The 26,633-nt window shown below is 42.9% G+C and overlaps 1 protein-coding gene across 1 annotated transcript in view; it reads left to right on the top strand.

Moving 5' to 3' along the window:
• LOC142585001 (glutamate receptor ionotropic, kainate 2-like) overlaps positions 1-26,633 on the top strand; it is a 348,423-nt gene that overhangs the window by 274,196 nt on the left and 47,594 nt on the right. Inside the window, exons 11-12 of the mRNA XM_075695421.1 lie at positions 13,197-13,579; positions 20,231-20,429. Of these exons, the coding sequence (XP_075551536.1) occupies positions 13,197-13,579; positions 20,231-20,429 (582 nt within the window). The remainder of the gene's footprint in view (positions 1-13,196; positions 13,580-20,230; positions 20,430-26,633) is intronic.

Below are 26,633 nucleotides of genomic sequence, written 5' to 3'. Positions count from 1 at the left end.
ACCATCGCACCTCCACCATATGGCGCGCGCCGCTCATTCTTGTCACTTTTTAACTTTAAACCAAACATCACGGCGACGGATCAACGGTGGGGAAAATTCGCCTGGATTGTCCATATAATTGCTACTACGATGGAGGTAAACACCTCTTAACGGTATTTACCAACAGCTTCTTGAGCTGTACAATATAGGTAGGCGGTATAAGAACAGTTAGTTTCAGGCGTCGCGAGTGCTATGTTTTATATGTTCAAGAAATGGCGAAATCATATAAACTCATTATGTCAATGAAGCAAAAGAAAGGGGAAATGTGCGCTAACACACCTAGTACAGGCCAAAAGAAACGCATTTTGACGTCTCTGCAAAAGTGTCACACTCTGGAGAGCTTTTTCGAGATCCTGGCTTAAGCTTCCAAAGTATGATCTTATGGAAGAGGTCGCTGCTGACTAGTTAAATAGCAAACGAGGATGTTATGGCACTGGGAAAGTTTGAGAGAATATAAGCACCGAGTCTGACCTTTTTAGAATTAGAATTCCAAGGTTTATGACATGCGCTAAAAAACTACTTAATAAAGCGAAAATCAGACATAAACCCGTTCGTAGCAATTGCTACGAACGGGTGGATGTCTGATTTTCGCTCTATTAATTGCTTCTCTCCACCTTACCGGTTTCCGCAGAACTATTACGTCAAAAAACTACTGTGGCGCAAATAGACAAGTTGCTCCTAATTGTCACAAGAGGCTGAATCCACACTAGAAAAACAGACGATATAACTCGTGGCGCTTTCACGAAAACTGAAATGCTTCGCAATGCTAGTTTTCTTTAATATTAAAATTCGTTAAAAGTTCTTCTTTTTCTGCGAAAAACTCAGGTTTTTAAAGGCAGTTATTAAGGCTTAAATGTGGGACTCCGACATAGACACTGGACGATTTAATTTCTCCATAACCTGGGTCAAATTATTGCTGCCACTAGGAAAAACACGCATCACCAGCACTTGAATTCTTATGACATCTTTAAATTATAGTTTGAGATCGTCTTGCCGATAACCCACGTACCAGACTAGGATGACTTGGGTAACTTTAAAACACTATCATAAACGGCATGTCTTGTTCCTGCTGGTAGTTTGACCTTCTCAATACAAGCTTCATTCCTGGTATTTTAGGCAGCGCACAATTTGATCGCAGTGAATGCAGGAAATTTTTTTCTACAATGTTCCTTAGTGTGCAAGTTATAACACAAAACGTGCCAACTGCTATTCTGCGGGATGAGGTCTGCCGCTGACCCGTGAAACGTAACGCTGGATTTCAGTGTCACTTGTTGCAGCAGCTTCTCCCGCAAATACTTAACGTTGTACGTCCATCTTGCTTTTCGAAGACAGCTGCACATTATTTTACGTCCGCCTAACCATGCGGTCAAGCATCGGCAGCCTCTGTTATCGTTGCTGATGCCCACTTGCACATTCAACATATCACTCAACCGACATTCAGCCTTTCAAGTACAGGCTGTTAGTCCAAGGAACTAGGAGATTTGACGTCCCAACTGTACCTATGTATTTTAAGAATAACTGTGGAAAATTATACAGGTACATCATCGCGACAGGCGTTCTCCAGCCTATTTGTGTGATATATTGGAAGGGTCGCGATAGCGATTGGAAACACTGACACACAATGTCATATTGTGGTGGGCTATTGAGACTTCTCTAGTTATGTGCTTTCGCAAACTACGATATCTTCTCTATTTGAGCATGTTATTCTAACGTGATTATTCTGATTGCGAGGATGCGGGATCGTTTCTATGAAGCGTCTTCTTCGTCTTCCTCAGGTAACGATTTCTATGCCCAATGCGTAGGTGTCAATTGTAAGAACGCAATGCCAAGGCAAACAGTCACTATAACAGTGTTCGGGATTCATCTGTAGTAGCAACAGCTTAAGCGCACAGATTTTGCTGTTGGCAGTAACAAGAACTGCGGAATTGCGCTATCTTGCAGATTGTTTTAGTTCTAGGCTATCGATCATGTGGAGTTAATCAGGTCTACAACGCTGATTATATTTTATTTTCTTGGCTGACTTCATTTGGGTTAGGCATATCTGGGACCTAGTTATCATATATGTAATCGCTGAACAAAAGGGACAATTTTGTTGCTTTAGAATGTCGTAGCGTGTCGCAAAGCCTATCAAAATGCAGGCCTAAACCAGAAGCGATGATTTCTTCACAGAGTATGTAAAATTAAGGCTGCGCATGGCCGTTAGTAGCGCCAATATTGTCGAACATAAACCAAAACATACCATAAATTGCATTATCTCCGGGATTGTATGAACTGGCCGGTTTATTCAAAGCAAAAAAAAAAGTCCTGTTAACTGAAGTCGACGTCAACGACGACGAGGTCGGTGTAAGTGTATCCCAAGAATGCGAATGAAAAAACTAGACACGAATAAAAGAGATAGAGGGTCTGAAAAAAAATGAAAATTCCGAAAATAGAACGAAGGAAATGATCTTTAAATAATGCTGTAATTAAGTCATGCCGTTGTGCAACATTGCATCATCTTTATTGCCCCAATTTCTCAACATATACCACGCAGCATACGTAGACCATGTCTTTCGCGTGGACTTGGTTGACACTGCTTTTTGAGTATGTTCTAGTTCCAACAAGCAGTTTCCTATTTCACAATTTGGACTTTGATGCCATTTTAATGCATTGATGGGACAGGTAGCAAACAACCTTCTGTGCAACTTTTGTATAGTTTACACTTGCCCGCATTTTAAACCGATGCTTTATTTGCCTTTTCTCCCGTATTTGGCTCTATTTCTCGCCCACCAAACTGGCAATTTCGGGAAACGTTGTAATCGACGTTGACGGTTTGGTGGCCCGTTTCTTATAGCAGTGCCCGATATAACAGACTCCGAGCAGGGCTCTTTAGTTAATCTTAGAGAAGTTTACATGGCGGCGTGCCTAATATGTTACTGCAGAGGGGTATGGTGAAAAACTTTTTGGTATTGGACATGATGTGTGCGCTCGTAAAGGTATTGATGAGGTTTGAACGCATGGCGACGCTCGATGCAGTGCAGCCAGATGGGGCTGTGCACCGATCCCGGTAAAGCTGTCTCATTACAATGGCTCATGCGTCGCACATGGACGCAGCTTCTCTGTGTCTTTGTCCGCTTTCGGCGTCAATGTCGTGCGGGGTACATGTAGTTGGGGTCTCGTACACAACTGGGGCTTAGAGAGGAGAGAGTAAGCACAAAAAGAGCGGTCATGTGAGCGTGGAGCAGTTTAGAAAGGAATCCCTTGCCTAGTGACACTAATAAAATAATCATCAGCCGCCTATTTTTTCGTCCACTGCAAGACAAAAGCCTCTCCCAGCGATCTCCAGTTATTATGTAGTGATGTACATACCACAAATTGTGGTATTATAGTTCAGTGCGGCCCTAAAAGACATTCACGAGAGTACTGATTAGCGGGTGGTATTGGCGACGATTTGGCAACTGTATTAAATGCGTAAAACAGCAAGCGTTACATATTATAATGCTGACTGTTTACACCCGTACTGGCAACGCTACCTGAAGCGCAACATCAACCCCTTCTCGGTATTGAGAGAAGGTTGGAAATCTCAGCGACCTTGGATATGCTTGAATTATAAGCATTGACGACCATTTACTTCGTTCAAGTAACCAATAAGTCATATTATTATTCATTCTCGTGTACTGCTCGAACACAAATAACGTCATCCCATAAATGGCATCGACATAGTATTCTACATAGGGTATAAACGTGGCATCTACTTGATGTAGCATAGCATTTACATTAATGCAACATTGCATAATGGCAAGAAAAGTAGCACAAACGCAAGCATCTATGCGTCAAATAAGCTGGGCGTCCAAGGATTGCGCGACTGTCGACTGTATGACCTGTCAGCCCACTATAAAGGTGAGAACGGTTATACGAGTGGTAGTACGCGCGAATGTGCGGGACACACTGATGTGAAGGTTTGTGTACTTCTCTTGGACGCCCGTGCTGCCAAAGTTATCTATGCCGTCATAAGTAAAAAAAAAAAATATTGATAATAACTAAACACAAAGAAAAAGATTACAGTTAAGCCGAACGTGTACTAGCGATAAGATTTCCAATCTTCTATGCATCCTATGTTTTTCTTGCTTATTATTGCACTTTTTTACGTGCCTGGAAATTAAGATAAAATATAAACATGGGAATTGGCAAGCATGGGCGAGGCAGCCAAATAAATTTCTGTGAACCGTAAGGACTCGCAGATAACAAGGGCAGCCCGTGGGCACTTTTGAAGACAAGAGAGTGTAATATGTGAGGCTAGCACTAAAACCGTGCTCTGCGCGCTTGCGCGCGCTATCACGGGGCTCGCTCCTTCTCCTCGTTACGGCGCCCGAAGGTGTCATGTTGTCTACTCTCGCGCGACATCATTAAGCACTCTGCGAAACTGTAAATAGTCGGGCAGGTGAGCCGCAGTTTGTATTGCTTTTATTGTATTGTATTTATTGTATTGTTTGTATTGTTTGTATTGTAGACTAAGAGTCGCAGAAGCTCAGTATATTGGATACTTGAGTAGAGCAGAAAAATATATATATTTTCGTCATTGCTTGCGATACCGCCACATAAAAAATTCATCCGCCCATGCAAGCGTAAGATACCGACAAGAGCAAACGCGCGTATCCTGCGAGTCCCTTCTTTTGACCACGTATCCCGTTCGATATATGCAGGGTGTCTTCCTTTTTTTCAGCTGTACCAAATATTTAAAAGTTGCCCGAAGCATACAGCACAATTCTAACCCTTGATCTAAATCACTCATTGAGACGGCCACTACTTCTACTGGAAATCGAACTGCTTAGTTGAATAATTAACGTAAATATATATATATATATATATATATATATATATATATATATATATATATATATATATATATATATATATATATATATATATATATATATATATATATATATATAATGGAATCAAAGCGGCAGCTGCCACGCATATGATCTTTTTCTATTCGATAAAGCAACTGTACTTGGATTATTCACGTTCAAGTCAATTTTGCACAATATATGTTTTCTACGCCTCAATATAATCAATAGGTGCAGGTTATGCTATCTAGACTAAAGATATGCTTTTCGCATATATTTAGCGTAGAACGCTTATGTCTGCTTTAAAATTACAATTTTTCTCACTAAATTGGTCTTCAGTGAACTGGAGCACGTGTTCCTTGTTACTCTTTTGCTGCTGGGTTCAAGTTTATTTGCGAAAGTTTTAATAATAACGATGAACGCTCTCTATGGATAATTATTTTCATTCGAATTATTTCTTTTTCCAAAGAAGGCATTTTGAAAAGTTAGGCAATGTAGACGTCGCACTGGTTGACAGTTAACATCGGTTACCGAAACGCTGTTACAGAAATTGCGAGGTAATACAGAAAAGAAACAAAAATACAGCAAGGATATCAAGTGTAAGAAACGCATTTATTGAATCATTCGACAATATATAGTTACAGCGCGGCCACGCGAAAGTTCAAGAAAATATTAATAAGAAATCTCGCAAATATGCCCATTTTTGAATGCGAAAACACCTGTTTACTTATATTTAGGCGCACATTAAGGAACCCCAGGTAGTCCAAATTTCCGGAGTCCCCCACTACGGCGTTCCTCATATTGCGACCATGGTTTGGACCCGTAAAACTCCATAATGTTCTAATTAATTTAGGCTTATCTTTGAGCAAACGAATGTCTCACAGAAGTAACAGTCGAACACAACACAAACTTTTTCTTGGTTCTGTCCAACTAAGCGCGTGGAACTTGGCGTTACTCCAATGAAGAACATTATTGTCTTTTCTTTTTAAAGTGGAATCATCTGTTTCGAACTCTCATCTCGCTTGCCTGCCGAAGAATGCTGCCAGGCAAACCTGCCGTGTTTTCATTAAGCAGCCTGTCTTTCACCTCTGTTTTAAACGCTTCCGCCGCCGGCGGGAACATTCTTCAAAATTCAAACATTATCCCTTTGCATTTTAAGTTGATTGAACCAAAGGCGTGTTTGTAGACGTGTATGGCGGCGCAGAATATTTTCTGACGAAATTCTTGGAGAATTGAATGCACGGCATAACTTCGGCAGCGATGTGTTCAGTACATTTGCATACATATGGACTTCTATTTTATGATGAAGTCAAAAAGTAGAGTTCTGAGGTGCTATTACGAAAATTGATCTGGGCTGGTGAATACTTACGCTTTTGTATTACATTAATACCGGTCTAATCATGTCTCCTTTCGGTAGGGCGGTCAAACTTTCTGACTAACTTACGCTTTCTGACTTACGCTTTTGTATTACATTATTACCCGTCCAATCATGTCTCCTTTGAGTAGGGCGGTCAAACTTTCTGACACCCATTTTAAAGTTTAAAAGGCTCTGTTTACAAAAAACTAACGTCTGAGAGGCATGAATTATGACCCTTTAAGGCCCACTTCAATATTAAAGATCAAATTTTACAAAACCGTATAAGAAGAACTGCACAAATTTGTGAAGGCGGATACTTCATAATTCTACATTAACGAATCATGTATTTTATTGTCTTGGATGATCTGAGAGAGCACCAGTGTTGTGTAGTAGTCATATTATGTTAAGCCTAAAAAATTACGTGCTAGAAAGAAGGCTCTGCTGGGATAGCGGTGATATGGCACTTGATCTTTGCTTAATTCTGTAGTCGGTGCAATCTCATTTTTTTTCTTTTGCTTGGCAGTTAGGCAACAGTGCGATGTCCAACTGATTTCCAGCGTAATAGTGAACTAAGCCAGCAAGTTAAAAAAAACATGCTGTCAGCTCATACTCAATTGTCTTCAATAAAACGCCAGTCTTCTCCATACCGCAGTTTATAGTATGTAAGAAAGAGCGAGAAAACAACTAACCAATTGCTTATTCGCTTATTCTACTTTCGCAAAAAAGAACCAAAGCAGCCTCGCAATAGAAAATGAATATAGAGTGGCGTCGTTACCATATATTCAAGAAGTATTCTCCCATAAACAATTGCACACGTTTTGTTTCGTTATAGGGCAACAGACAGGAACAAATGATGACAGCGACAGGATACGATGAATGTGACTGAACTTTGTACACCGGTATTTTGGACCGCACTTGTTTCTCGATATTGATTGCAAAATATTCGGTACAAAGGAGTGGAACTCATTCGAGTAAAGTGAGCAGCGCTTTCATTACAAAAGTTATCCTCTGTTTCACTGCCAAATACAGCCGACAGGGACCTTCCGGAGTTTGTGGTTACTGCAGGTCATGGTGACTAAAAAGGTGCGCAGAACTGACAGGCAGTTATTGTCCATGCAAGCGACTAGCGGAATTCATCTAGAAAGTTGCTCGCTTTGCTAATGAAATGCTGAACTTCAAGGCGTGCATTTTTTGCTTTGAAGATATTTCGGTAGTGTTTGTTGTCTCATTGTGTAATTGCGTAGAAAGCACAGCTGTTAACCAGCACATATGTAGCTGTACCCAATATGAATTTATTATAGCCTGAGGGAAGCAAGGCTACTTCTCCCTTCTCGTAGCTGCCACAAAAAAAGGGGGTGGGGAGGGTGGCTCGAGAAGAGAAAAGGCTGTTCTTTCAGAGTGTGATACCTCTCTCTAAACTTTCAGACGACGAAAAGCTCTCAAAAGAAGTTGCCGCATGTCTAGTCGGGTGGTAATTTTTCGCATTTTTTTTTAAGCTAGGAAAAAATTTTCATGCAGCATGTATTGAGCAACGGAAAGCTGGATGATGAATTTTTGAACGTGGCTTACAATTTCGTCATTGAAATCTTTTGCTCTAAATATACACGTAATATATGAGAAGCTTATTTATTAATAAGCACTAATTATGTAATTAGGCAAAATACAAGAAAAATATAGTCGGACATGCTGCAAGCGATGGCAAGCAACATCACTTCGGTCATATTACGTGATGAAATTGACTTACCTTGAGTGCAACGGTCAAATAATTTCAGATGCCACGCACTGTGGGAATCGTCGTTGTACGAAGCATTTTACTCCAACAACGCCTCCAATTTTGGGGGAGCGGGAAGACGATGCGCTCGGAGCTCCCACCGATCTTGGCTCGACATCGCATGGCCGCACTGGTTGCGACCCGGTAGCCATGACAAATTACTTCACCACCAACATAGGGGCACGTGCGCAGCTCTTTCCCCTCGTTGCAGCCTCACTCCTCCTTACCTGGCAATGCAGCACGGTGTCTTATCCTTTTCCATCAGTTATTACATCTCCCACCTGGTCACTTCCTAAGTCATCAGTCTGGACTTACAGAACACGAAATTTGACGGCTTCTGATAAAGGAAAAATAATAGGATGGTGTACACGCTCGAGAAAACGCAGTTCAAATGTATTCTGGTATACGGCACTCAAGAAAGCGCTAGCCATGGAAATCTCTTAATCTGTCTTAGGTGAATTTTTGTAACATCTCCGGCTTCGCAGTCGACATGTTTTATTCAATTTGTTACACAATTCAGTGTGAAAAAAAATTTACGAGGAAGAGCGGCGAAGATAAAAATAAGGTATACAGAAAGACACATCTGACTACGCTAAAAAATTCTTAAAAAAGGAGAGATCGCGCTGTAAGATAAGGCAACACAGAAGGTAAGACATGACTTAAAGGCACCAAAAGATTTTTTTTATGAAGGTTCAACGATAGGTAACCGTACTGTAAGCCAGTGCTGTTTTCAATGTGATAATTAGGTCTACAATAGCTTCTATAAAGTAGTCGTAATTCTCTAAATAAATTCTAGCAATTCGTATGCAGCACACGTGAATTAAGGCAACGCTCTATTTGCCAAATTGGAGCGCTCGTCTTGGGCGAAGAAGAAATGCTTACGGGAGGCAACTTTTGGCAAAGTGAGAGCCAAAGAGCTGAATACATCTTCGTGGAACAGTTAAACTAAACAGCAGATTGACCAACATGACGTTCAGCCGGACATGAGGGCAATATTAGGGAAGCCAATAGTCATTTTTTGTCCTTGTTCTGTCTGATATGTAGCAGTGGTTATCAATGCGCCACAGTAGGAGCTACATATTTTCAAGAACAATGAATTAGCGTTACAGGTTGTAAAGATTGAATAGTTCCCAGTGTGGTGAAAACAAAGCTTGTCATAACATAATGGGATTATCCACATGTGAAGAAGCACGCATGCTCAGGGAGTTGAATAAGCCAAACAAACCAAACAGCTTGTTCCAGTAGGTGATTCAATACTCTATAGAAGATACATCTCTGTCTTACATTCTTCTAAAGACGGGGGTTGGGAGCCGGGAGGGGAGTGATTGCATCAGGTTCCCAATTTTGTGCAGCTGAATTATTAGTTATGCATAGTAGCTTTCAATAAGCACACGTTGCTTAAGACTGCTGAAATTCCCCTGCCCCCCCCCCCCCAACACAGGCACCCTCAAAATTCTTCAACGACAAGAGGCGGCGTATGCAATGTATACGTTTCTAAGAGCACAATAACTGCATTGTGCGCTGATGTCCGCAATCTGTGTGTATTGCTAATTTGCGCAATTCAAATGAGAAGACCAAAATGAGGTTTTGCTGTTGGCAGGTGCTGTGTTCACAATGGGCGTTCGCATTTCAGATACGTTGCACCCTCTTTCGAAGAAGCATGAATGACACCGTTAAGTTCTACCAGCAACTTCACCTACTGCACTTCTTGAGTTTTCGTCCTCTAAATGACTCATCTGCGTTTACCTTTCTATGACCATACATCCAGGATTGAGAGAGATCTATAACCTCAGCCGGATATTACACTGTCGTCTTTCTAATTTCTTCCACCTCCTCTTCGTTCAACACTAACAAAAGGGCGAAAATAGTATAATATTTGTTGTGACACATTGCTTAACTTATTCGGTTTTTTAATTACTATATGTTCTTTCTATCTTCCTCATAACTCTGATTTTTCCAATCCCCTTTTATGTTCCTCTTCGTTCTACCTCACAAATAGCAGTACCAAGTATTGCGAGTATATCGATGCCTTATTCAATTCACTGACATAAGTTAGGTATAGAAAAATATTCTCTTGTTTCTATCATTTACTACAAAACTCTGTTCTTGCTCGCGTGTCTGAGGTTAGTGCTCTCTGCTTTTAGAATCATGTATAGCCTTCAGTCACGTAACCTTCCCAGCACTTATATGTCATAGATTGTGGTCAATTTTACTTTGGCGTCAAGCTTTAATACCTCACAAACGCAAGAAACGTATGGACAAGCTCTTCGAGCTACTTGATTTGGTTTGCACTCTTCTTGTCTTATTTAAGACCCTTGCAGAAGTAGCAGTCAAGAATTAAATAACCCTGTTTAATTGTTACCCTGCTGAACTTCTTTATTAATAGAAATTTTTTGTTCGTCAGCAATCTTTTTTACGTACGCGGATTACAGGGTTACTGGAGGTGTAAACTTGAACGGCCGGTTTATGCCGCCACCTGGTGTCACAAAGCTCCATCAATCACAGAGCTATTATTGCAGTACCCAATTACATTACACTTCGTTCTTGTAAACGTTTGGCAGCGGTGTAATTGGGAACCGTTGCCTTCTTGAACTTTTTTTCGAGAACACTCATGAAATACGAAAACGTGTCTATAAGGTATTGTGCGTAAACTAAGCGTCAGAAGGTGTCACTACCAGTATCCCATGCATATACTAGACGCGACCTCACAATTGCTAGTAAGTAAAGCGGGGCATGATGCTTGAGAAGGCGTCGGACGTTTGCGCGCATTCGCGAGTAAGAGCGGATGCGAGAGAGAACATGTGTGGGCTTTTGCTCCTTGAATACTGGGTGTATCAGCGAACACTTTCAAAATCTTTTAAAGGTTGCCTGCGGCAGAGAGCTCAATTTTAGTTTATGAGCCGGTCTACTCGAAGCGGCAGACACTACTTGCACAAAAATCTGGAATGCAAAACAGCCTAATAACAAGAATTCACTAATTAACTTCTACCTAATTATCTAATGACCCATATTGCAATTTACAAATTGTAGCAGTGGATTTCGCAAGGCGGATCCTCTCGGAACGAATTCTCAGGATGACACGAGTTTCGAGATATAAATTCCCGAACTTTCCGGAGCACTGCATTGGCGTTCCGGTTACCTTTGTGCTTCAGTGAATAAAACGACGTTTTGTTAACAAATAAACTGGAACGCCAATGCATTTCTCCGAAAAGTGCGGGAATTTATATCTAGAAACTGGTGTCATCTTGAAAATTAGTTCCAAGGGGATCCACCTTGCGAACACCACGTCTGGAATTTGTAAATTCCAATACGGAATATATTGTAGTTAGTTAAAAACTTAATTAGTGAGTTTTTATTATTTACTCGACTTTGCATCTCAATTTTTTTTGCAAGTATTGTCCGCCGCTTCGAGTGGACCAGCTCATGAGCTAGAATTGTGGTATCTGTCACAGGCAACTTTTAAAGATTTTTGAAAGTCTTCGCTGAAACACACTGTATACTACTCTGGCTTTGCACTACGTAGGACTTTCTTAGCGCTTGTTCTATTGGTTTGTCTCTAGGCGTGTCGGCATTGCGGAGAGGGATCGAGTTTATTTACGCTACGACTCTGGCTGCCAACCAAACTGTTTCCTTGGGAGCAGTAGGGACTGTGCAAGAGGCTGGTCCGCATACATTGCAAATTTAGAAGGCAGAGTGCCTTAGCAACCGCAGTTGAACGCTAGTGGCTGAAAGAACGCCGGTGAAGTTAGATGCAGACGCAGCGGTGACGTAGAGGTAGAGCAACGGCCTCACGTGCAAGAGGACCGGGGTTCGAATCCCGGTGGCGCGCAATTTTCCACCGGATTAAAAGAAATTCGCGCGTTGATAAAGTTTCATAAACGGGCCTGGAGTGCGGCCTGATCCCGGTGAGGAGAACCGGTAACGCACTCCCTCACCAGAGTAGGATTGGCCACCCTGGTGCAGTATTTAACCCTAACGTATTCTGCGCTAACCTAAGCTAACATTAACCTAACCTAATGAGGCCGAGACAAAAATACAATACTGCTCACGACGTAACTGTTTTGAGAATACGCCGCGCCACCCTGACGGCTTTCGCGCTAACCTAGCCTAAGGAAACGTTAACCTAACTTAACCCAACCTAAGTTAACGTTAATTTAACCTAACAGAACATAACGTAGCCTAGGCGCAAAGACAGTAATCGGCACGGCGTAACTGCTGTGAGAATACGCCGAACCATGCTAACGCCTTTTACGCTAACCTAAGCCTAAGCTAAGCTAACCTAACCTAACTTGGACCAGACGCAAAGCAAATAATCCTGACGCCGGGATATCAGACAATCGCGTTCAGCTGTGGTTGCTAAGGGGCTGTACATTTATTTCACTCAAAGTGGACAATTTAAAAATGCTCCTGAGAAGTCCAGGAGAGCAGAGAGCAGGCCTGGCCTCTACTACGGTCGCTATTGCTCCCCCGAGAAAATAAGTGATGTTTGTTTCTGTTCGCTCTTTTTTTAAAGGTAGAGTGCCGTAAGGCGCGACAAAGTTATAATCCGGCATGACTGACTCAGAAACAGCGCCGAAAGCACGAGGAGGTTTGTCCGACGTACCTTTAGACACAGCGACCACCAAATGGGACGTCAGGGCGCACTGGTTCACCTGTGTCACCGCGCCGGCAGCCAGCATTCGAGCATAAACAAACTCGACTCCCGTCCGCAATGGCGGCACGCCTAGGGACAAACGCATAAAACACACGCAAAGAAACTTCTCCACTGTAGTGCCTAGGCAGAGTCAGCTATTCAAGGAGCAAAGGCCCACCGACTTTCTCTCTCGCACCAGCTCTTACTCGCGCCTGAGCAGAAACGTCGAGCGCCTCGAGAAACCTACTAGCAATTGTAGAAATGGATACCGGACTACCGGACCAGCTTAAACTTTCTGTACACGTGGTGTACTGGAACAGTGAAACATCAAGGGACAACATTCAGCCGTTTAACTATGACCAGCTTGCTATAACGTTGACACCTGAATCAGCATCTGGTCTCATTTTTTTCGCAGCTACCTTTGAAACCACGATATAGCTGTTTGTAGTTGTACTTGCTATCACAGCCGCTATCACTGTAAGCAGTGTTCTGATATCAACCAGACAACTCTTACTAGGGCGATAAAAGTTTCACTTCAATATTTTTTGTCGTGGTCGCCGTGCGCAGGAGGCAGACATGGCCATCGTGGACTTGACCATCACCTACCTGCGAGCACAAATGGTCGACTTTACGATGCCCTTCATGAACACCGGCATCAGTATCCTGTTTCGAAAGCCACTTATGGACAACCCCCCTCTGTTCTCCTTCCTGCTGCCTTTTTCCGTGGACGTGTGGCTGTACATGCTCACCGCTTACCTTGCGCTCAGCCTGTGGTACGGGCTGCTCGGCCGGTTCAGCCCGTACGAGAACCGCTTTGCGCTCCGCCGTTACAGCGGCGCTGATACGCCTCAGTGGGACCCCGAAGAAATGGAGAAAGAGCTGGACATCACGAACCGGTTCTGGTTTGCCATCGGCTCGCTGATGCAGCAGGGCTCGGACCTTAATCCCAGGTGAGGTGTGAAATTGCAGAAAGGCCAACTGCATGAGAACACGGCGGAATGACTGAAAGCGTGTTAAGTTGGTGCGAATTCGTAGCCGCACCTGGGCAGCCTTCCATAATACGTACAAAAGAAGAAGGGCGAATAAAAAGAAAGGAAATACGCTGTGCCCACGAGCTGACCTTATCTTTTATTGATGGGGATGCTTACATAGACAGGTAGCGGTAAGAGAGCATAAAAGTAAGATAATTCACAAATGTCAATTGCCAATACTTAGCGATAACAAAACGATGTAAGAACATGATAGAAAAGATTAGGAAACTCATAAAATAAAATGTAGGAGGAGCGCCCACCACTTCATTCTACTATAAAAGCCACGTGTAGTTTTGGTAATTGAGTTCTTCGGCTGCAATCCCTCGGGAAGCCTGACACGTATTAAGGGGGCAGCGGTTAGAGCCCCGTGTCGCACAAAATCTGATGTTGGTGTTGGTGTCGGTGCCGGCTTCGGCGTCCTGCGTCGGACGTCGTTATGGCATAAAGACTTTCGAACTACCCATAGCCAGGCCGTCCATGTGGCGTGTGTGTGTGTGTTATCTACTAATTTGCTATAATAAGGGGTGTTTTGCCTTTCAGGCGGACCTGCGAATTTTTTCTCTCGTAATCGACTAATATAAAGGGTTTCAATTATCTTTTATTTCAATTATTTAGGTGCTATAATGGCATGTTTCACAATGAATGGCCAGATGGTAAGGCGATTGATACCAATCGAGGCAATGGTGGTGCGCTTGCAAGCACGTGTTTTTACATTCGCCCACTCCAACCAACATATACTTCGCCACAATGTGAAGGGATAAAGTATTCCGAAACTACTTTGCAGCAACCATACGTGCTGATGTGTTCTGTTTTCGAGCGAGATTTTACGGCTTCATCACTGTTTCCAATCCTTTCACGCGCAAGGGAAGAAATCCTGCCAGACTTCTGTGGTTTTAATTATTGTGTTCGTAGGTACTATATTCCTCCTGACCTTTTCTCTCCTTTTTATTTCCGTTATGTCACGATGCTAGGCGTAACTGTAAAGAAAACTATTCCTGATGGATTGATAGAGTGGGTGGTAGTATGTGTAGCAGGAATATTAGGGCGGAAACGCAGGTCAGACCATACTGTGCCAAGAAAAGTCAATAGCTGGCGGTTCGTTGGAGTGATTGTGTGAATATGATATGTGCGTGACGCTGAACTGACGCTGAAGACGCATTTCAGTTCTAGGTGATGATCTCTTATGCGGGTGATTGACTGTCTCATTGATTTAATAATGAAATGAGATATGCCATTGGGGTTGCCTCTAGATTTATTCTTTGCAACGAGCGCTCTTTAAAGGGGTCCTGTATCAAATTTTTGCTCAAGCTAAGTATATCCTGCTAAATAGGAGACAGTGGTGTCATGAGCAGCGGTAGCAAACATTAGCTAGTGGCACGATGGAGATGCTTACAGATAATGGCTGTATTTTGGATTACGTCATAATAAAATATTATTTTGAAAGAAGTAAGGAAACCGCAGGCACTATGTATCGAATAGACTCTACGAGTATTGGTGGGGTTTCATATTACGTCCAAAATAAACCGTTATGTTGAAAGAACAAGTGCAAGTAAAGTTTAGAATTGATACGGTTGTCCTTTCTTGCCTTATGTTTGTTTTACAAACAAGGTAACACATCCTTGGATGAAAAAGGTATGACGAAAGTTTTGTCGAGGTTCCTCACCCGTCCTTTATCGACGCTAGAGTGTGTGAATCCTGCCACCCCCTCCATGCTACAGGATTTTGTATAGATTAAAGTGCGCCCTATTTCTGACGCATGAATTTGGACAGTGTGGAGAGTCGGGCTGCACCATCTCCATAAACCGGCTTCACAGCGTTTGTAACTGCAGTCTGAAACACGCCCAATCAGTGTTATCATCTGTTTAGCTCAGGTTCATTGCTCACGTGCCATGCAAATCCATCCACCGACTCACCCCCAAAGAACGTGCACGCTTTGCATTTCCGAGGCTCGCGTTTGTTTTTCATATTTACAGCTTATTGTGTAATTTGATACTTGTGCCACGCAGCAGCCTCGCACATGTAGCTACGCAGAAAAGCAGCCATTGCTGTTTTCTACATTTGTCTAAGTTACGTTGCACAAGCCCAGATCTGTAGGATTACTAAGTATACGTAAATGAAAAAAAAAAGAAAGGTTCTGCCTTTGATCAGCCGGAGCATGTGAGACTAAGGCTCAAATTGCTGTGAGCTCGAGATATGCTTCTTTATTTCTTAGGACAAAGGAACATTCCTTGCCACAACAAGCCGTTTTCGCGAAAACATCTGTTATGGCGATGGTTCATTAAAATAAATAGATTAGAAATCAGGCTTGGAAAGGCTCTTGGCCTCCAGGTCGCCAACGCAATTTCTAAACACTGCTATGTCAACAGCGCCTGAGAAACATAAGCTGATAAGCCCAAGGGCACTGTATAGCTTATTTTATTTACTAGCTCTGCTGCTCCCAATGGACAACCCGACGGTACTCATTGGATGCCAAACTTGAGCAACCCGGTATAAGCAAGATATTAGCTTTCAGTGTATTGACACGATTTTACTCGAAGTTGCTGCTCTTTCGCCTTATTGCGGGGTATGAACCGAAAGCAGTTTGCACAGCCTATTCGATTTCTGCCCTATTGTTGCACTACATCCCAGCCACATTGTCAGCACACTGAATTGCCGTTTTATTTTTATTTTGCAAGCCTTGAAGCTTCGGTCACTTCAGCTCACGTAACATTGCAGGCTTTGTTGTTATTTCAGGCGTCCGTGCCACTATTCGAGACATTGTTTAGAACACGCGACTCATGTGTGCGTTCCATACCATGTCTGCGAAATGTAACACCGGTTGTTTGTATAGATTTGCGCATGAGGCACGCTTCGAATACAAACAGAATATTTATTTATTTATTTGTTCTGCCTCTCCTCTACAGCTTTGCACTTCGCTATGCGATGCCATCAGCCGTCATTCTTTCTAAGTTCTTGGGAAAGCTAATGTTTCTCCAAGTAAGCCTTAGGCTTGGCAGACGTAGAAACGCATGGCGCCAAAAAACGATAACCAGCCACTGTAATGACCGCGCAACCCGGTCTTATCGGCAGAGATACCTACCAGAAAATACAAATATAGTGTCCGTGTTGGTTGGCTGCACTAGAAGCACTGTCCAGCCAGTAAGGAAATGATGGCAAACTTGGTGGAACTTCGTACATGTGTCTTCCTTCTCGATCAAAGACACATGTACGAAGACACAGCCCTTCCACTCTGTGAAGAAGGATGGCCAACTAAGCTGTTTTGTGGGCCCCGTAATGGCGAAATGCACCTCCTCCGCGGATCGGCCCGATATTGCACTATCTTCGCGATTTTGTGTCTACACATGGACACGATCCTGGGCGAAGTAGTATTTCACAGCTTCGCTGAAAAAGGAGTTCGAAAAATGAAAAATAAATGATTTGTCCATCGGTAGTGTCGCTGTGTCTAGATAAGCTGCACACATGCACTATATAGTGACGTGTATAATTCGTTCGGTAGCAGCCGCATGAGGAAAGGAATCCAGGAGGCGTGCGAGGGTGAGCCAGTTAACGCGGCTCACTCACTCACTCACTCTCACGTGCGCTAGCGAAGAAGGCGAATCGGAAGTGCGCCCTCTTCAATCACGCGCGAGGCAGGGGGGTGAAGCGAGCCGAGGACAAGTGAAGGGCCGGGGGACGTTCTCCGTACTTACGGCGCGGCCGTGCGGGCTCCGTACCTTGAAAGCCATCTGCGACGCGGCTAAAGTGCGCGCCCGCGCGGGCCTCATCTTCAAAGAGAACTGCGGTGTCTGCAGAGTGCGCGTAGTGCCGCTATCTTCGTATGCGCTGTGCTTTCGACGTTTCGTTCGCGTTGAAGCGAGAGTTGCAGGAAGGTTAATTCGTACCCGGCAGCTGCCGTAATTCCTCACTCCAGCCTTTTCACAGCGAATTTCCGCGGTCATCCAGCGAGATGTGTTCACGTTTACGTTTGCGCGCGTGACAGCGTGCTTGGTAATTTAGTTAGTAAGCGAATGTTTACAAGCTTATACGGTGAATAAAACTACTATCCGTACTTCGTATACCTATCTACTAATTTTCGATCTCAATCGATGCTTCACCTTTCCGGCAAAACTGCAACTCCTTTGGTTTCAATTGCTCCTTATCCCTTATAGAGCTAACAATCATGTATATTTACACTATTAAAACAGTCAATTGTCCTAACTTCGCAAATTAAGCATGTTTTCAAGATAGAAGGCGTTAAAAATTTCGCATGACATGCAGATTTTACGGGGTTACTAGCCAAAGATTGCCTAGGCATTAAAATTTTTTCTAAACAAAACTTCTTATTCTCTGTTTTCTTGGCCAGGAAAAGATGCTGTTAGCGCGTTTAGCACGTTTTCCCTTGTCGAGCGCTAGAAAACTGATTGCATTTTTTATGTGCGCGAATTCCCGACTGAATGATGGGCCGCGCCTAATTTTGTTGATTTCGACGTATTTTAGACATAAGGAGCAAAGGAGGACAAGGACTTGCGTGTGCACAGATGTACGCACGTGGCCACCATCATCATCGTTAGCCTGGCTACGCCCACTGCAGGGCAAAGGCCTCTCTCATACTTCTCCAACTACCCCGGACACGTGCTAATTGTGGCCATGTTGTCCCTGCAAACGTCTTAGTCTCATCCGCCCATCTAACTTTCTGCCACCCCCTGCTACGCTTCCCTTCTCTTGGAATCCAGTCGGTAACACTTAATGACCATCAGTTATCTTCCCTCCTTATTACATGTCCTGTCCGTGCCCATTTCTTCTTCTTGATTTCAATTAAGATATGATTAACTCATGTTTGTTCCCTCAAACGTGGCGCATCAAGTTATCCCATATCTTGGATCGTTTGACTACATCTACATTAGCCATTGTCGGTGCCTCTTCCGCTATTATTTCGCGTACGTTTTTGTAAGCTGTACTAAGTCCCACTTCAGGTTATGTTACTCTTAATCTGACACTATATTGGGACCTAATTGTAACGATTGCTGTTGAGTAACGCCACCCTTATAATGTCTATACTCAGATGTAACAATGGGTGTAGATCTTGGGGACAAATATTCCTGCAATGCCACATTGAAGCCCTGAGTGCAGCGGTAACCGGATTGTCCCCCGTAACTTACTTTCCTTTATGTCTTATTGTGTTAGTCTCCATTAAAGCTGCGCGAATGAGAATGTTTCCATTCTTTTAGAAAAACCGAAGCAGGCAGTAGAATGCGCTTTATTGTACTGTCCCGCAGCGCTGCCAATTTAACATTGCAATCAGTTTTCTCCCAAGGCCTGTGCGGTCATGTTAGCCTTAAACACATTGAAGTAAGTTAGACGGGAAACAACAGAAGCAACAACACTTTTCAGCGCTTTTCATTTCGTACACAAAGTGATGGCCTGAAGAACTGCACTTTCATTTCATATCCTATTGAATACTGTTGGTGACCTACAGATGCAATAGTCAATTGCGAATTTGTTTTTCACTCATCTGTGACTTCCACTTGCGACTGAAGCAAATCACTCGGCTTAAAGTACAGAAGATATTACCAGGAACTCTGAGACTTCTGAACTCATACTTTGTGTTCTCACTTACTCACTTACGGTATGGAATGATTTATCTTAATTTGGATAATGAACCTCTCTCTTTAGGTTGTGAGATGACATTCTCAGTACCAGCTCTGCTGTATCGCGTCGTAAATGCGCAAGTTATGTTGCATACGTTAGTTTATTGATTCGCTTGCATCTTTGTAACCCATGTAGTGTTCTTATATCTTCTGATTGTAAATACCCTCCCTCCCCTCCCTTTTCTAATGTCTTATGTGCTTACAGAAAATTGGAATAAATAGAAAGTTCGCGGGGCCTTGACACTGAAAACTAATTCTTCTGGCAAGCACATGAACATTACGTGTTGCTTAGTTCACCTTGTAGCCGGGAAACCTACGCTTGTGTGCAATATACTTTACATTGTTTGTTTGCTAATTAGCTTTACAAACTAGGATGTAGTTAATTGCATTCATGTTTGTATGCGTCTCTTAATGTTTTATTTTTATTTTTCCCTTTTAGACGTAGGGCTTCTTACAATATCATTACACATACGCATTGTGGCCCGTTCCGACATACTTCGATACGAAACCCGAGCATGAATAGTTATGGTATATTGAGCATTGATGCCAAATATGTGATCCAATGGTTCATTTGTAGCGGCATCTGTCGTGGTAGCTCAGTGCCTTGGCATGCAGCGCTACAGAGTGCGAAAAACGAGTTAAGGGTGGGAGTTGTAGACTTCTTTACACGCTCATTCAATTTCAAGAGTGCAAATTATTTCGTGGTGTAGGGCGTACCGGTATAATCAAGGCATGGTTTTGAATCGTGAAATCCCAGAAGTATTTTTTGTTTTTCATTTGTCGCAGCGAAGCTCAAAATGTTTAATAAAGCAAGCATATCATTGTCGTCGGACATGTGTGATACATTAACACCTTTCTAGTTTGCTTTGCAGCCTTTCATAGCCTTTTGAAATCTTTTCAACCTTCACATAAACTCATCAGTGCCTTCCTGTCTTCGTTGCAGTGCTGTGTCGACGCGCATCATTGCCAGCATATGGTGGTTCTTCACTCTCATCATGATCTCTTCATACACCGCCAACCTGGCCGCTTTTCTTACGGCTCAGCGAATGACGTCCCCTATCGAAAACGCCCACGACCTTGCCAAGCAGACCAGCATCGACTACGGGTGCCTATTGTCTGGGTCGACAAAATCATTCTTTCAGGCGAGTGGGGACACTTTATCCTCCTGTGACTGGGAGGCCAGAGGAATATAAAGTTTCTGTAGAACATGATTCCCTTCTTATTTAGTTAGTTAATTCGCTTCCAGAGAATCTGATCAGCATTACCTTCACAAAAAGTTGTACTAGGCAAAAATCTTCAAATACAATAATAAAAAAGGACGCACAAGAAACGCACATCATCACGTACAAAGTGTACAGAAATAATCGGCGATTATTGTGGACGTAAGCGGATACCACGACTGAATGAAAGCAAGAATGAGCAAACGATAGAATTAGCGAGGGAAAGCTTTTCTTTGCGAGTCTGACCAACGACCACCCAAAAGCGACATACCGTATTAAGCAAGGACCTACCACGAAAACGGCCGAATATACCAAAGAAATATTTTTTTCTTTACAAGAAAAAAAAATTGTTGTTAGGCTAACAACAAGAACAAGCGATTTAAAAAAAAGAGAAGAAAAGCGGAAGTTATGCTACGCCGGTACAAACAAAGCGGACACAAGATTACATCAGCTACAGAGCTACGAAGGTTACGAAGGTTAGAAGGAAAGAAGGTTACGAAGGAAAGAAGGTTACGAGCGTCAAAGTGTGAAGGATTTTACAGCGGCTCACGTGACGCGAAATATCACAGATATGTAGCAAGGGAGCGCTAAAAATTAAAAAAATATCGCTATGGTAAAACTAAGAAGTTTCTCAGAACTAGGGTTTCACTATCTGCGCAAGCGCAGCATTCTTTCTTTCTCCTTATTGCGATAGCACTTTAAACCATCGAGGCCCACGGCGACCGTCGTTGTCGTCGGCGTCGCCATGAAGCTTTTTACAAATTGCAACTGCGATACGATTGCGCGCTGTGCTGTGCATGCGAGGGAAAGTGTGCGAGGGTAAACTGAGAAGGACAGTGCTTTGATGCACGCGGTCCTTTGGAGTTCACGGGATCAAACACGTGTGAAGGATGGGGGAGAAGCGTTAGTGCGCGTCTACCTCTAGCCCTGTCTGGCTACGCATGGCCATCCCCACGGCTGAACGCATACGGGCCTCGCTCGCTGTATTTGGGAGCAATCGGCGACGGGTTCAAATGTTCGTTGAGCCGAGATGGCTCGTCGCTTTATGTGCGCAATCTTACCGCGCGCCTGGCGTTGGAAGTCACGCAATCTTGAGTTTCGGAGACGCGTTGAAGATGGGGGTTGCAGCATCGAGCGTTCGCTTACCCAGGCCGGCAATTTTCATCGCGCCAGCCTTGTGACAGCGAGTGTTCGCGATCATCGAGCGAGATGCGTGTGTGTGTGTGTGTGCATGACACGATGCCTGTTAGGGAATGTTTACGGCAATTTATATAGCCGATAAACATTAACTTTATTTCGCGTAGTTGTCTAATACATTTTTGTCGCTGTCACTGCTTCGCCTTTTGGGCGAAACTGAGATTTTTTTAATGTTTAGCTTCGTTTGCGAACCCTCCCTCAATTTCCTGGCTATTAATGGGTGCTGCTGTTTTGCAGAGTAGGTCACGCGCAGGACAGCACTACTATCTTTGCTACCCTTAAGAGTTACCTGGTTGCTGGCTTACTTCTCTACGAAATTACTTAGGGATAAAAAAATCCAACCTAAATATCCACAGTGCAACAAATATGCGTTAGTTAAAGCACAATTACTGTCCTAAAACAAACTTTTTTATGCCTACTTTCCTAGGGTTTTGGGTATGTTGTAATTGTTTGGTTGATCTTTTACTGAGGGAACTGCAGTTTACTGTTGCACTATTTCCAGGACCGGCTCTCCGTAGACAGTGCGCGGACTCTAGACGCCATGTAATAGCATAATGGACGAATAGAAGAAAAAAAACGTTTATCTTGCGTTAACGTGGGTCACGTGGTGGGTGTCTTTGCATCTTGCCCTCTTCTCTCACAGGCAACTAATCGCTATCGTGCGAAACGTTGTGCATAATATAATAAGCTGCATGGAGTTAACGCATTACCATTTTGGGGTATTTCACGCACTTCCATTGGGTATATATATATATACATATATATATATATATATATATATATATATATATATATATATATATATATATATATATATATATATATATATATATTGTTACGGTTAATGTTAAACCGGCTTTATTTAAGGGACGAGATTGATGGTGAAGTCAAGATGGCGTCCCGAGGCTGCACACGCTAACGTCTTCTTCCTCTTCTGCTCGCCCGGCTCACGCCGTAGCAATATATATATATATATATATTTATATATATATATATATATATATATATATATATATATATATATATATATATATATATATATATATATATATATATATATATATATAGCTCGTTATGACGGTGGCATTACATATTGTGGGTCTATTGATTCAATGGTACACACATTTCCGTCGACAGTCATCGCCATATCAATTGTGCCGATTTTACATCGTAGGGGGTTGTTGGCTCATTTTATTAGCCATTTCGGTTGGCGATGGTGTCCGCCGCCAGTGTCCATCGCAGCTATCTCCAGGAACGATAAAAAAAAATTCCAGTACCCGCCGGGATCGAACACGGGCCCGCAGCGCTTGAATATCCTACTCTACCACTGAGCCACGCTAGCTTTTTTCTTTATTACATGGGAGCAGACTCTCAAGCAAAATAAAAAAGCAATGCGCTACAAAAAGATAAGGCGACTGAAAACACATTCAAAAGTCAGGCCAGCACGTGCAAGCGTCCAATACTTGTTACTTGTGCAGCGTACACACGGCGAACGTAGTTTGTACGCTGTGGTGTGTGTTGCCTGAGCCACGCCAGTGCTCGATTTGTAGCGGAAAAGTGCCCTGAAGACGCGTCCTTGCGCGCGAGCAGACACGCGATGTCAGATGCGCGCCTCTTAGCGTCGATGTGTGCACACTTCGCATTGCAGTTGCTTATTACACCAGGTGGCACGCCATGTAGCAGTTTATGGGTAGCAGTATATTGTAGATAGGCAAGTTTTGAGGAAGCAATAAACATTAAGGATATGTATAAAAAATCCTAGAATGGAAAACATGCATGGTATACCTAAATAAATCAAGCAGGTCAGGTAAATGTTTGTCACTGCTCCGTTTCAAAGGAGATGCCAATACATTATCATCATCACCATCATCAGCATCGTATCCCGCCACTTGTCAAGCGATATGAGATGCGCGCCGCATGGTGTCGATATGCACACACTGTGCATGACAGTTGCATGTTGTTACACCATGTGGCACACCATGCCGCACTTCATATGTGGCGGCACACGAGAGAGAGAGAGAGAAGGGAAGAACGAAAGGCAGGGAGGTTAACCAGACTGAGTCCAGTTTGCTAATGTGTGAGGCGAAAAAATAATCAGGAGATTTATAAAAAATGCTGAAATCAGAAACATCTATAGCATACTTTAATAACTCAAGCGCTGCGTGTCTATTTGTCATCGTCCCGTTTCAAAGGGGATGCCATTCAATAATTATCATTAGCACCATACTGTGCCACTTGTCACAACTTGACATGCGCTGCACGCAACATTAATACTTGCAAATTTTGCATTGTAGATGCGTTGTGTTGTACCAAGTGCCGTATGGTATCGTTTTATTATTGTCCTGCTGTATTTTGTTGTAGCGTTGCATTATACAAGATGTAGCAGTTGCATGTTGCAGTTGCGTGTTGCGTGCAGCTGGACCCGGACAACTCGAGCAGGCTAGGCGGCTCTTTGTCACCGCCTCGTTTCAAAGGGGATACAAATAAATGATCATCGCCATCATCATCAACACCGTCGTATCGTACCATGGGTCAAGAGGTGTGACGTGTGCGCCGCCTCTTCTCGATACCTGTGTTTATTCTTCATTACACGTTATGACGACTCCTCGCAACGTATGAAGCCTCTAGTGCGTGCTAGTGAAAATGAAGCTCCCATGCACCTGCTCCTCCAATTTACGCTGCGACTGTGCTGCGTGTGCCACGCAGGCCTGCGACTTTTTAAAGGTGCATTTGATTCGTGTAATTTTGGTGCATCATGTTCCTTTTGGTTTGTTTCGTGCAAAACAGGCATGTTTCTATGTTTGCATTGTCCACTAGGGGGACATCGAAGAACGTACATATCCAACGTGATTGCAGCGTGGCAGTTGAGATAACCTTCAAAGTTTAGATCTGCTTATGCCATTTTTTCTATTTTAAACGCTTTACAAAAGCGTCGCTTCTCAGTTTTCAAGATGGGGGTCGGGTATGTCTAATTCTTTTTTCAGTGGTCATAATGGTACTTCGACCGTAGTTGGAATGCCTCTAAGCGTTCCTTCTGCCTTAGATGCAGGTTTTCATTCGGAGTGTTTAGAATCTAAAATAAGCATTTTCTTGGTAAATGTCAAGATTATAGGAAGAAAGCCACCTCCCCAAGTGTGTTGTCAAACGAAATGTCTCCTGGTGCTTGGGTCTGAAAGATTTGAATTTATTTGTGGAAACTCAGAGTTGCAGACATGAGATCAGGTGATGGTTTAACGTGTCGACGCGGCTAATTGGATTTTCGGGTGAACGCGTCATAATCGAAGTTCACTGCACGGGCGCTTCTGTTGTCTCCGAAGAGAAAATGGTTTCGAGAAAATAAACGCCAATTTTCTGAAAGAACTGACAAAAATTTTGTGGTTAACATACTTTCAATGGTTCGGCATGAATTGCGGTAGGCATTAGATGCTTTCGAAATGAGAAAGAAAACAGACACGCCAAAGAGGCAACGTAGAGCCGAGTACACAGGACCTGCGCTTTCGAATTAATATTGAGAAGGACTTAATGCAATGCGGCAGGTATTGTAAATGAGGTTTCAGTAAATATAGCTAAACAGACGTGGCTAAATAAAAGATAGTATTACTTCAATAACTTTTGCTCTAACGCCAACAAAAAAAGAGACTGATAAAAGCGAGAACCACAACAAAAAGAGTTCAAATGATGGCTATATAATATCAAGGCAGGTTTAAGATGAAGCAAGGGCCATCGATCGTAGTTGTAATGGCTTGGATTCTTCACAAAATATTTACGTTGTTTCCTAGACAGTAATTAGCGCCTTCCAATACCACCCTAATTTCGGCTAATCGCCCATGCTGGTTATGAACTTCCATCAGAGGCAAAACAATCGACCAAGCGGTGAAGGGGTGCAAATCTTAATTACATATTGTTCTCCTTTCTTCAAGAGACTCTCAATAAGCATTTAACAGTGAATTGTCCACACAAAGTCACAAACCATAATCAACAAAACTTTACCATTGAGCCGGCCCTAACCTCATCATCACTGTCCTTGCCAATTCAAAAGATGTCAGTTGTTAGCGCTTTACCTGTCTATACCCACTTTCGCTGGTTCATTTCCGTGTCCTGCTCTGCTATTTTCGTAAGAATGATACTTGTTCACCATCAGGCCCATTTTCACTGCTTGGACGTATTGACAGAGCAAGAGTACTGAACGTAAAATACTGTGATGGATTTGCCTGTGCCAAAAAGAATAACGTAAGCAGCGCTCGAGGTAAATTCGAGTGATTCATCTCAACGAAATGAAAATCTATATGTGAAAGAAAATTCCAGCGCATTCTTAAGTGTCCGTAACATAAATCAGAGTAGCATAGTAGCTTCAGAAATCAAGCTGAAGTTTTTATTTTATACGGCAGAAGGTCGAGTAAGCATGTGCCCGCATTGCGCACTGTTCAGTGTGCATGTCTTTGATATTCCGGCATAGTGTTCTTTTCAGTGCCTAATCAAAAAATTCCGTGACATTAAAGTTAGAAGAGTTGGTACAGACTTTCAAGCGAGAGAGAAAGCGATAAATGAAAGTCAGAGAAACAGCACAAAGCACAGTTGGCTACCCTGCACTGGGGAAAGAGGAGGAAAACTTTAGGGGCACAAGAAGTCCAGTGTTGATGTCGCCGACGTGCACAAAGTTCTCTTCTTTGTATCACAGGTGGTTACTCAGTTCGGTGGCCTTCAGGAATACTCGTCAGTGTGGTTATGTAAACATAAATGTGCATTCGGGTGTATCTGTGTGTATGTGTGTGCGTGTGCTGGTGGGACAATTGTTCGCTTCGTTCACGGGCTGTATTTTATTTCACAGTGTCAATCACGTCCAAGCATTCCACATGATTTTCGTATCATTAGTAGCAAGTAATATTATTCGCCATTTCTTTTTTAACATGTCATCGTACTGATGTCCCG

This window comes from Dermacentor variabilis, chromosome 6, assembly GCF_050947875.1.
Source record: "Dermacentor variabilis isolate Ectoservices chromosome 6, ASM5094787v1, whole genome shotgun sequence".
NCBI classification, from domain to species: domain Eukaryota; kingdom Metazoa; phylum Arthropoda; class Arachnida; order Ixodida; family Ixodidae; genus Dermacentor; species Dermacentor variabilis.
The sequence above is the reverse complement of the archived record's forward strand: the minus strand, read 5'-3'. Positions and strand labels throughout refer to the sequence as shown.